The sequence below is a fragment of the Vitis riparia genome, chromosome 10, assembly GCF_004353265.1.
Source record: "Vitis riparia cultivar Riparia Gloire de Montpellier isolate 1030 chromosome 10, EGFV_Vit.rip_1.0, whole genome shotgun sequence".
Classification (NCBI taxonomy): Eukaryota; Viridiplantae; Streptophyta; class Magnoliopsida; order Vitales; family Vitaceae; genus Vitis; species Vitis riparia.
In genome coordinates this window covers 6,098,017-6,110,295 of record NC_048440.1, presented here as the reverse complement: position 1 = coordinate 6,110,295, position 12,279 = coordinate 6,098,017, and the positions used below count along the sequence as shown (strand labels likewise).

The window sequence follows — 12,279 nt, the reverse complement described above, 5'->3', positions numbered from 1 at the left end:
TGCTGAATTTAGGTTGCAGGCCTTTGATTGTATGTTGCTGCAATAATTTTATTTGTTGATGCAGTAGCATTAAGTGTTAAATTCTCACTGTTGGTGAGTTTTTTTCCCCTCAATAATTTTACTGATTGAGGGCAGTGGCTCTCTTGCTAGAACACAACCTCTCACTTCATCCAAATCCACGTTTTAGACCAGCTAAAAATTCCATAAGACAGTCCTTCACAATCCTTTGATATTGAGCACTGTCTTCAGCACATGACCATTCAAGGTCATAGAACAGGCCAAGTTCCTCCCACAACCTTTTCAACATATTGTAATAACTTGTTACAAACATATTCCCCTGTAATGTATTTTTATATTCGTTTTCAAATCATAAACTTGAGAGGAATTGCCCAAATCTGAGTATGTCTTGCTCACTACATTCCATGGTAGTTTGGCAGTTTTGAGATACATATATGTTTGGCCGATCTTCGATTCCATAAAGTTAACGAGCCATGATAAAATCATAGAATTCTCTACATCCCAAACATGGTACGTAGGATCATCAAATTTTGGGGCTTTTTTTGTACCATTCAAATAGTCGATCTTACCCCTTCCTCTAATGAACAGCTTCACAGATTGTGACCACAATAAGAAATTCAGTCCATTCAATTGATAAGTAATGATCTGCAAGATTGGACCTTCAGCAGCTCCAATCGATGAAATCTGACCATTCTGAGAAGTCTAAATGTTGGAGGAGTCCCCTGAGGTTTCATCAGAAAATACTCTAGACATTATAGCAAAATCGTTTAAGGAATAGAAAAAGAAAAGAATCTGGTACACAACCAGATTGAGAAAAGAACCAAAAATCTGGTAAAAGACCAGATAAATGCTGAATTTTTATTTTTATTTTTTTATTTATTTTGTGAGCAGTCAGCCAAAACACTATAAAGTCCGTCCCAAGGTTTAGGGTGGTTTGGATACCATGAACACAAAAATGAATTGAGAATGAATTTCTAATTCATATTGCTACCATGTACATATAATCATATTTATAAATACAATGGTCTAAATCCGTTTAAGGGAATAACCTATTTACAAGAAATAATTCATTAAATAAAATATTCCAAAATATTCTAAAGAATAAAATAATCTAAAATATTCTTAATATGGATGATACTTCCTAATTTTTAACAATGAACCTGAACCAATCTTTCCACAACAAATTCCATAACTGTGTTGACCAACTTGCGATGCTCATCTTACCTTTATTAAGGACTTCTACATTATGTTGCTAGAAAACGAAAATCCTTAAAACTAGTTGCTTCACTTCCATGCTAAGGCAGTAAACCATGAACCTCATGCAGATCATTTCAATCTAATGAGTCAGTGCTTTCTTAAACTCATTAAAAATCTCTAGATTGTTGTTTACAAAGATTAAATCGTTCATAAACTAACAAACAAGCAACATAACACCATTTTATTCACCTAAGAGAGGGTTTATGCTGATGAAGAAACTTACTAAATTTATTTTCTTGGAAGTGTTCATAAATCTTCTACATTTTTTTTTATCAAAAACAAACATATTCATTGATATGAATTTAAAGGTATGAATGAAAGAAGAAGAATCCTTCCAAACTACACAAAACTGATCAAAAGAAGAGATACAGAAAACTTCTCTAAAAGAGTAAGGGTAGCCATACATCACTAGAGCACCACATGAAACTATAGAAGGAAAAGCAACTCAATACTCCTCAAGGGCATAAAAAATCCTATACAAAAAGAACCTGATGCATTGCTCCACTCTTTGCTAAAAGATTAGCAATATTATTAGTCAAACAAGGAGACCAAGAGAAAGAAGTCCAAGGTTGCTATATAAGAAGTTCTTCCTTTAAGGGGTTATTTCAAAAAGTATATTTTGCATTCATTTGATGAATTTTACGTGTTGAACCAGTAAAGAATTATTAGACTTAAAGTTCCTAAATGAGCTATAGAAGCAAATAACTCATCATAGATAAAAATATTAAGTGGTAACATTCTTACTGATTTGGAGAGAAATTTTTTGTATACTTAATTCACAAATTGTACAATATTTATAAGAGAGAAGAAAAAGCTATACAAGGATTAAAAAGCTATACGAGAAATAATCTAAAACAAATCCCTATAATCTGTTCCCATCTTGCAGCCATAATAATAATAATCAAATTCTTATAATCAAGGAGCTAAATATGATAGCTACAAATACGCTCCTTGCTTATGGAAATTGAAATAATTAATCCCTAAAAGAAAGAGTCAACTAGAATCAAATCTTAAATGTGGAGATCTTTGAATATACTTGTCAACAATCAACACTCCCCCTCACGTTAGAGCTAGATGTCTTGAATGCCTAGCTTGTCAAGTATTACTTGAAAGTACCTTTTGATACTCCTTTTGTTAAAATATATGCAAGCTAATTCTCGGTCTTTACAAAAGGAGTACAAATTAATCCTTGAGTCAACTTTTCCTTGATAAAGTGTCTATCCACTTCAACATGTTAGGTAAGATCATGCTCAACTAGATTGTGGGCAATACTAATGGCAGCTTTGTCATTACAGGAACTCTTCATTGGACCCTCAAAATTAAAGCCCAACTCCTTTAATAAGGACTTCAACCATAACATCTTACATATACCATGAGTCATAACTCTAAATTCTACTTCACCACTTTATCTAGCCACAACAGATTGTTTCTTGCTACACCATTTGACTAAATTACTTCTCACAAATGTGCAATATCCTGAAGTTGATCTTTTGCCCACTACAGATCATGCCCAATCAGCATCTCTACATCCTTCTACTTCCAAATGGCCATGTTTACAAAATATCAAACCTTTACTAGGAGTAGATTTTAAATACCTGAGAATTCTGTGTATAACCAACATGTGTATTTCAAAAGGAGCATGCATGAACTAGCTTACCACACTCATTGCAAAATCTATATCGAGGCGAGTATGAGCCAAGTACATTAATTTCCCAACTAATCTTTGGTATCACTCTTTGTCTACTAGTGTATCCTATAAACTTTCACCTAATTTATGATTTAATTCAATGGGAGTATCAACAGGTTTACAAGCCAACATTCCAGTTTCATCAAGTAAGTCGAAAATAGAATCAAAGATCCCCAACTTCAACCTAGCAACTTCAATATCTAGAAAATATCGTAGAATGCCAAGGTCTTTGATCTCATATTTTGAAGCCAAATATGTTTTTAGTTTACAATTCTCCTCACTATCATTACCTGTCACCACAATATCATCCACATACATGATCAAGGCAATAATGTTCCCTTCGAATGCATGGTTGAGAAATAGAGTGTAATCAGACCGGCCTTGATGATATCCATACTTTTTCATAGCTTGAGTAAATCTACAAAACCAAGCTCTATACAAGGACTTCCTTAATCTACATACCTTACCCCTTTTTATTAGGTTAGCAAAGCCAAGAGGAAAGTCCATGTATACTTCTAAATCTTCATGAAGAAATGCATTCTTCACATCAAACTATTGAAGAGGCTTATCTATGTTAACAACCAAGGATAAAAGGACCTGAATGGTATTTACCCTTGTCATTGATGAAAAAATTTCCTAATAATCTACCTCATACGTCTATGTATAACCTTTAGCTACTAGTCTTGCTTTGAACCTCTCCACAAAACCATCTACCTTATGTTTCATTGTGAATAGCCACTTGCAACCAATTGTCTTCTTTCCCTTTGGTAGCTCAACTAGTTCCCATGTATCATTTTTTTGTAATGCTTTCATTTCTTCAACCATTGCAACTTTCCACTTTGGATTGTCAAGAGTGTCCTGTAAGTAATTAGGAACAAACATAGAGGATAACTAGTTTGCAAATATTTTATAAGATGGAGATAAATGATGTGAAGACATATGATGAGAGATAAGGTATTTTACAATACAATTTGCAAAACCATAACAAGATGGTGGTTTTTGCTCTCTAAAAGGATAACAAGTTTAATTCTCAACAATTAATTGAGTTGACTTTTCAATGGAAGTATCAATAGAGAGCTTAGGAGAAGGAATTACCTTAAGATTACTTGTTATAGGAGCATCTAATCGGTCATTGGGTGATCAAGAGGTGGTTGAGTCTTCTCCCTTCTTGAATATACTAATTTGTATGGCTCAAGAAATCCTCTTAAAGTGGGTGCAATAGTTTTAGATGATGATACACTAGTACAAGGTAGTGGCGGCACATCCTAAGACTTCTGTCTTAAGAGAAGCATCTAAACCTCCTCCTGAATAGTCATTGGATCTTCAACAAAAGTAAGATCCATGGAAACAAACATCTTTTCTAAAGGTGGGTGGTAGCATGTATCCCTTTGTAGAGGTAGAATATCCTAAAAAGAATGCACTTGAGTGCCCTTGGATCAAGTGTATTCCTATTTTGTTTGTAAATATGAACATAACAAATAGAACCAAACACTTTAAGGGGGATATGAAGACAAGTTGGAATAAGATGTGTTTTAGACAAGGACTTGAGAGGGGTTTGAAATTGAAGGATTTTGAAATTCAAGATGACTCATAACAATCATGACTAGAGGTGCTAAAGGCAAATCCAAACTTACTTGTATTGGCTAAGTTAAGGAAGAATCTTTATGGGATAACCTTTTAGCATTTTCATTGATTTGATCTTATTGGGCTTGAGAATATTGTGGTTGGGCCAAGGGATGTGATTATGTATCAAAAGACATGTTATGTGCTGTGGAATCTGAATTAAATCCTTTTTTATGAAACCATTCTAGATATCCTTTCAACTTGAAACATGTATCCCAAGCATGTCCTATCTTATTGCAATGTGTACAAAGTAAAGACTCCTTGCTTCCAACTTTCTAAAGTTAGAGATAACTGATGCAGTTGGAACATAAGCAATATTTAAGGATGAACTCTCCTATGAGACACCTGCAAGCATATTAGCTTAACGAAGCTCCTCACTCTAAACATAAGCATATGCACCACGAAGACTGGGAAGAGGATCCTACCTAAAATTTGAACTCTTATTTGATTAAAACTCATCAAGCCCAGCCAAAAAATTGTAGACCCTCTCATTCTCCATTTTCTTCTTTAGTTTTGTTGTACCCATGACATACTCCATATGACATGGCGGGAGAAAATCAAGCTCTAGCTGAATGGCTTGAAGAGTAGAAAAAAAGATGGTCAATGGCTTCCCTTGTTGTCCAGTCTCACATGCCCTGTGCCTAAGTTCATAAATTTGACAAGCATCACTATCATCAAAATATGTTTGAGCCACATCATCGTAAATAGCATGAACGGTAAGAAGTCAAAGGAAAGTGGCACTAATATCTGAAGTCATTCAATTAAGAAGCCATGACATCAACATGGCATTCTCCTCCAGCCAAGTAGAGAAAAAGAATCAGAAATAGCTGGTTGTCTCTTCCCTCCAATCAAATATCTCAATTTCCCCTTTCCTGTAACATACAACTTCACAAACTGGGACCATCCAGAGTAGTTCATTCCATCAAGTTTGTTAGAAGTCATCTGGACATGCACATTATCATGTTGAATTGTCATGGTAGAAGGAATAACTGGTGGTGCACTAGAACTAGAAACCTTTGTCACCAATTCAGACATGGATTTTTCAGTGGCAAATTCAAACAACAAGGATAGAAGGTAAAAGGGAATAGATCAATAGTAAAAGTTCAGACCTAATGATAAAAAAAAATGGATTTGATAACATCCTGATTTGGAGAGAATTTTTTTGTATATTTACTTCACAGATTGTAAAATATTTATAAGAGAGAAGAAAAAGCTATACAAGAATTAAATAGCTATACCAGGAAGAATCTAAAACAAATCCCTATAATCTGTTCCTATTTTTCAGCCATAATAATAATCAAATTCCCATAGTCAAGGAGCTAAATATGGTAGCTACAAATATGCTCCTTGCATATGGAAATTGAAATAACCAATCCCTCAAAAAAAGGGTCAACTAGAATCAAATCTGAAATCTGGAATTGAATATACTTGTCAGCAATCAACATTTCTATCACAGTATCTCGACTGCCACAATTGTTTATTGTTCAAATGATTAAAACAGAACCATAGCAGAAGAAATATTACAAAGAGAATCTCATATAGTCCATAAGATGCTCGGTGAACCTTTTATAGTCTCCACAAGAGATCCCATTGGTTGTCTTCCTGGTCAACATGAACTTTATATAGTATCCATGAGATGTTTACTATCTTCATCCTGCAACTATGCAATAACTACAACTCTCAACTACCTCTAACAATAACAAAGTCTAGTCTTCAGCTTTTCTTATACATGGGATTTCTCCTAGAATACAATAAATAAGTAGCACAAAGAAGAAAGAAAAAATATGTAGGACATATTATGAGAATATAATAACTACAATTTGACCATAAAACTTTTAATAAGTTTACTATATCCCAAAAGTCGAGTTTAGTTGCAATAAAATATTCTTATTTTCTCTTTCTTTCATGGGTTCTTTTCGCTTGTTTCCAACCCCTACCACCCAACAAAAATATATGAGTAAATTCTACTAGGGCTTATCTCAACTCACTAATGCCCATTAGAATTTGAATGCATTAGACCCTAACTTTTGAATATTGCATGTTCATTTTCTTGAATATAATTGTGGAATTCCGGGTTTATGGATGATTGTAAGATGAAATTAGAAGATATTACAGGCTGTAATTAGAGATTTGCTAGCTGTAAATAGTTGTAAATTATTTTCTATAGATAGAAGATAGTTTCCTCTCTTGTGGGATCTGACAGAGTTTTTTAAGGAATTACCAGGCTGTTGGTAATCTCCTATTTCCCTATAAATATATATATTTCTGCAGAGTAAATAATATGAAAGAAAATTCTCACAATTTTCTTCAATAATTCTTCTTTTAGTTACACAAAGTAATTAAATTTCATTAAAAGATAATAAAAATAGAAATATATATGAAAAAAAACATAACTTACAACATTATTAGATCTTTAAGATTTCCAAGCTCCTTTGGAATGCTCCCAGATAACCCATTATGGCCCAATGACCTATTCATATAAGATCCAAGTATTTAGAACAGACAATGCTAGGGAGTACTTTAATGTTATACTCGGAAATTATCTTCTAGAAAATGGGATTATTCACCAAAGTTCCTGCATTGATACCCCACAACAGAATGGGATAGCCGAGAGAAAAAATCGACACCTTCTAGAGGTAGCCTGATCTATTAGGTTTACCACTCATATCCCAAAACAATTCTGGGGAGAGGCTGTTTTAAATGCTACATACCTAATAAATAGGATGCCTTCTAGAGTCTTGAAATTTGATACTCCATGCCAAACCCTTTCCAAAAACTTTCCTCTAAATCGGATTATAACTGATATACCTCTCAAGGTCTTTGGATGTTCTGCATATGTTCATCTCCCTCTGCATCAGTGAAGTAAACATGATCCCAAGTCTGTCAAGTGTATCTTTATTGGTTATTCCTCTTATCAAAAGGGGTATAAGTGCTATTGTCCTTCCACTCGGAAAACCTATAACACTATGGATGTGACCTTTCTTGAGAATGCACCTTTTTACACCAAAACTCATATTCAGGGGGGGAATCCAGTCAATTAGCAAGCAGAATATCAGTTTTGGGATGTGCCCGTGCCTGACTTTGGGGTGCCAAAACCTAATTTTTCCAGTGAACCATCTATGGCACCGAATGGACCACCATCAGAGTCATGTTAGATTCAAGGAGACAAGGAGTTCATTGGCAAAGAACTTCAAGTTTACTCAAGGCGTCAGAAGAACCCTAAACCGGTGGACCTACATCCTAAGCTTCCTCCTGTGCCTTATCAAATTGATGACCCAAAATCAAATCCCACCGGAGTCATTCAAGGTAATATTGATTCTCCTGTTATTACTGATGACATTGACTCTATGGATGATCTCAATAGGCCCGTGGCCCATAGAAAGGGAGTAAGATCTTGTACTCAACATCCCATCTCAAAATTTGTGTCCTATGAGAAGCTATCTCCTAATCTTCGAGCTCTCATCACAAATCTGGAGAGTATTGCTCTCCCAAACTGCATACAAGAGGCCTTACAGCATCCTGAGTGGAGAAAGGCAGTGAATGAAGAAATACAAGCACTGCAGAAGAATGACACTTGGAAGATTACGAAATTACCACAAGGAAAACGCCCCGTGGGTTGTAAGTGGGTCTTCAATGTCAAATACAGGACAGATGGGAGGATAGACCGGTACAAGGCAAGGTTGGTAGCCAAAGGATTTACACAAACCTATGGGATTGATTTTCAAGAAACTTTTGCACCAGTTGCAAAGTTAAATACAATCCGAGTCTTGCTATCCTTAGCAGCCAACCTTGATTGGAATTTGCATCAACTAGACGTAAAAAACGCATTTCTCAATGGCGATCTTGAAGAAGAAGTCTACATGGAGATTCCTCCAGGCTTAAAACTCTCCAGTAGCAACGACCTAGTCTGCAAACTTCAGAAATCACTCTATGGGCTTAAGCAATCCCCAAGAGCTTGGTTCGAGAGGTTTACTAAGGTGATAAAAGGAGAGGAATTTTCACAAGGGAAATCTGATCACACTCTTTTCATTAAGAGATCGCCTGGTGGTAAGATTACAGTTCTTATAGTCTATGTTGATGATATAATTGTTATCGGGAATGACGAAGAGGAAATTTCCCAACTTAAAACAGTTCTAAGTAAAGAATTTGAGATTAAAGATCTAGGAACTTTGAGGTATTTTCTTAGCATGGAGGTAGCAAGGTCAAGCAAGGTTATCTTTGTATCACAACGAAAGTATACTCTTGACTTGTTAAAGGAAACAGGAATGCTTGGATGCAAACCCTCTAATACTCCTATGGATCCATTCAACAAAATAGGCTCAAAAGAAGATATGGCTGCTATTGACAAGGGAAGATATCAAAGACTAGTTGGAAGGTTAATCTACTTATCACACACAAGACCTGACATCAGCTTTGCAGTAAGTATGGTTAGTCAATTTATGAACAATCCCACCGAAGAACATCAAAAAGCCATATATAGGATACTACGCTACTTAAAGATGACTCTAGGTAAAGGATTATTCTTCAAAAGAGTGGCAAGTTGTGACATGGAGATCTTCTTAGATGCAGACTGGGCTGGTTTCTTAACAGATAGAAGGTCTACTTCAGATTATTGTACCTATGTCTGGGGCAATCTAGTTACTTGGAGGAGTAAGAAGCAATCGGTTATGGCACAGAGCAGTGCAGAAGCAGAAGTTTGTGCCATGGCCCATGGAATTTGTGAAGGGATATGGTTAAAAAGGCTGCTTGAAGAACTCCAGCTTGCTCCTCACAAACCTATGAAGTTGATGTGTGACAATCAAGCAGCAATCAGCATCGCAAAAAATCCAGTCCATCACGATCGAACCAAACATGTTAAGATTGATCGTCACTTCATCAAAGAGAAGATAGAGCAAAAGATCATAGAAGTGGACAACATCCCTGCACGACAACAGATTGCAGATATAATGACAAAGGTTGTTCCTAGAACCCAATTTGACATACTTCTCTCCAAGCTGGGAATGATTAACATTCATTGCCCAGCTTGAGGGGGAGTGTGGAATTCCGGGTTTATGGATGATTGTAGGATGAAATTAGAAGATATTACAGACTGTAATTAGAGATCTGCTAGCTGTAAATAGTTGTAGACTATTTTCTATAAATAGAAGATAGTTTCCTCTCTTGTGGGATCTGACAGAGTTTTTTAAGGAACTACCAGGCTGTTGGTAATCTCCTATTTCCCTATAAATGTATATTTCTGTAGAGTAAATAATATGAAAGAAAATTCTCACAATTTTCTTCAATAATTCTTCTTTTAGTTACACAAAGTAATTAAATTTCATTAAAAGATAATAAAAATAGAAATATATATGAAAAAAAACATAACTTACAACATTATTAGATCTTTAAGATTTCCAAGCTCCTTTGGAATGCTCCCAGATAACCCATTATGGCCCAATGACCTATTCATATAAGAACAAAAACCGTCCAAAGAACCAAGAAACAAATATTAGAACATTGTATCAATATTTGGGAAGCCTTAATTATTAATTTAAAAAGCATACTATAAGAAAAATACGAAGTGTTAGAATTATATATCAAGTGGAAACATCAAGGTGTCAATATGTTCAACATGTACATAGTAACAAAAATACTAAAATAGGAGAATTCTTGTCATAGGGATAGGAAAAACTAGTTGTTAGAAAGTGTTTCAAATTCCTATTTAGTACATATTCCTTTGGGTAAAAGAATATTGTATAGAATATTTCATACGTTGATATTTCCCTAAGTAGATTTCCTTATAGAATAAGGAACTGGCTTTGATTTGGATTGTGTAGCAAGAAAGAAATGCCAGAGTTTTTTAGGATACAACGAGTTCTTCAGAGGTACTTTGGGATACCATTCATTTCCTTACTTCATTTTGGGCCTCTTGCAACACAACTTTTAAGAGCATTCCCCTTAATGTGATTCAACTTGATTGGTTGTCAATGCGTAAGTCCAAAGGTGTGAGTTAGTAAGGAGAGGTTGTGTACTTTCCTTAGGGTATATAGGTTTATTTAGTATCTTAGGGGTCCTAATTGTTTAGTTCTTTGTTTTGGGAGGATTTCTCATCCTTCATTTGTACCTTTTAATCCTTATTTAATATATCACATTGTTGTTTCTCATCCGAAAAAATATATCCACAAATAGTGATAGTCTTGAAAAGACTATAAAAGGTGGATAGAAATGTAAGGAAGAGTAGGAAACACCCGATAAAGCATGTCGTTCGAGATATAGATATTAAGAGTAGAGAAACATGAGATCATTTCAAGCTCAAAAGTTGTATGTTCTTTTTCTTTGTCTTGTGATTTCCATACAACATAATGGATTAGATATAAGCATAGTTGGTCAAACAATGTTAAAACACTATACATTTGTGTGTGAACTATTTTCTATCTTTTTGTTATTATGGGAATACATGATATTAAAGCTTCCACTGACATAACACTTGCAACATGGCATTTGTACTTTAGTGTAGAGGTAATTATCAAAAAGAAATAAATAAATAAAAAAAGGTCTTTGCATGTGAGTGTGTCTTAGGTTAAAAAGGAAGGTTGGTCCATGGTTGAAAAAAAAAGTTCATGTGTTTGTTAGTGATTTGAGTGGATGGATGAAAGTAAGCCAACTGGTTTATTGCAACATGAATTTCCTAAGCACTTAAACAGTCTTAAATGTTTCTAGACAACTATCTAGGGTATGTACTTAATGACTTGTATTTTCTAGCATACCCAAACAAGAGGTTAAGAATCTTGCTCTTTTTCCTTTTACCAATTTCCAAGGACATCCCAAATGTAGAAGCTTGTTTTGATATTGCCTTAAAATTAAATCATTTCCATTACCATTAGTTTCTTATTTACTATGTTTTTGGATACAAATCTATGTTGTAAAATAGGATGAAGTAAATGGAGCCATAACCACAAACAAGAAAAAAAACGGAACAACATTGCATGGTACATGAAATCTATAGAATAATCAAGGAGTTTCAAGCAGCGAACTCAAATTATTTTGTTCATATGTCATCTAGGAGCAACCCCAATCTTCCCAACCTTCTAGTTAGCAGTAGGAAATAGAGAAAATCGCTTAATTTCCATATCAGTAGATTCAAAACTTCCATGTATTCCCATCTCTTAATAACTAGGAGGTGCTAAAGAAGTCGCAAGAGAATTTTCAAGGTTTCACCTTGAGGAAAAGTATGGTTTCTTCTTCTTTATATTTCAATAGGAAAAAGTGAAGAGATGTACAAAAAGCAGTTGAAAAATGACGCATCAAAGTACACATAATGCAAGCAAAATGTGTCAGCATGCAAGCAAAAAGGAAGAGAGGAAACGAAACACAACCACCCTTTTATTAATTGAACTTAAACCAATCCATAAGGCCTATCATAGCCATAGAAGGATCATCTATGTATACTCTAGCTCAATCCAAGAAGATACACATATAGGAAGATTTGATAATTTGTTCCAATTGTTCCATATCTCTAAAAGCCCTCAGGTTTCTTTCATTCCATAACATCCAAAACAAACAAAAGAGTAGCTCTCCAAGCTTTTATCCACTTTTCCACAAAAGATTCATGCCAACTTAGAAGAGCTCTTACAGAAGAGTGCAACACTCATGCCACTCCAAACAAAGAAGAAAACAACTGCCACAATATTCTCTCTTTGGAACAATAAAGGAGC

The 12,279-nt window shown here is 34.8% G+C and overlaps 1 protein-coding gene across 1 annotated transcript in view; it reads right to left on the bottom strand.

Annotated features, from left to right (window-relative positions):
* Nucleotides 1-5,362: 5,362 nt before the first annotated feature.
* Nucleotides 5,363-12,279, bottom strand: part of LOC117923034 (probable LRR receptor-like serine/threonine-protein kinase At1g56130) — a 29,719-nt gene continuing 22,802 nt past the window's right edge. The window contains exons 5-8 of the mRNA XM_034841293.1: nucleotides 9,955-10,026; nucleotides 6,984-7,055; nucleotides 5,956-6,049; nucleotides 5,363-5,599 (exon numbers count right to left, since the gene is read on the bottom strand). Coding sequence (XP_034697184.1) covers nucleotides 5,363-5,599; nucleotides 5,956-6,049; nucleotides 6,984-7,055; nucleotides 9,955-10,026 — 475 coding nt within the window. The remainder of the gene's footprint in view (nucleotides 5,600-5,955; nucleotides 6,050-6,983; nucleotides 7,056-9,954; nucleotides 10,027-12,279) is intronic.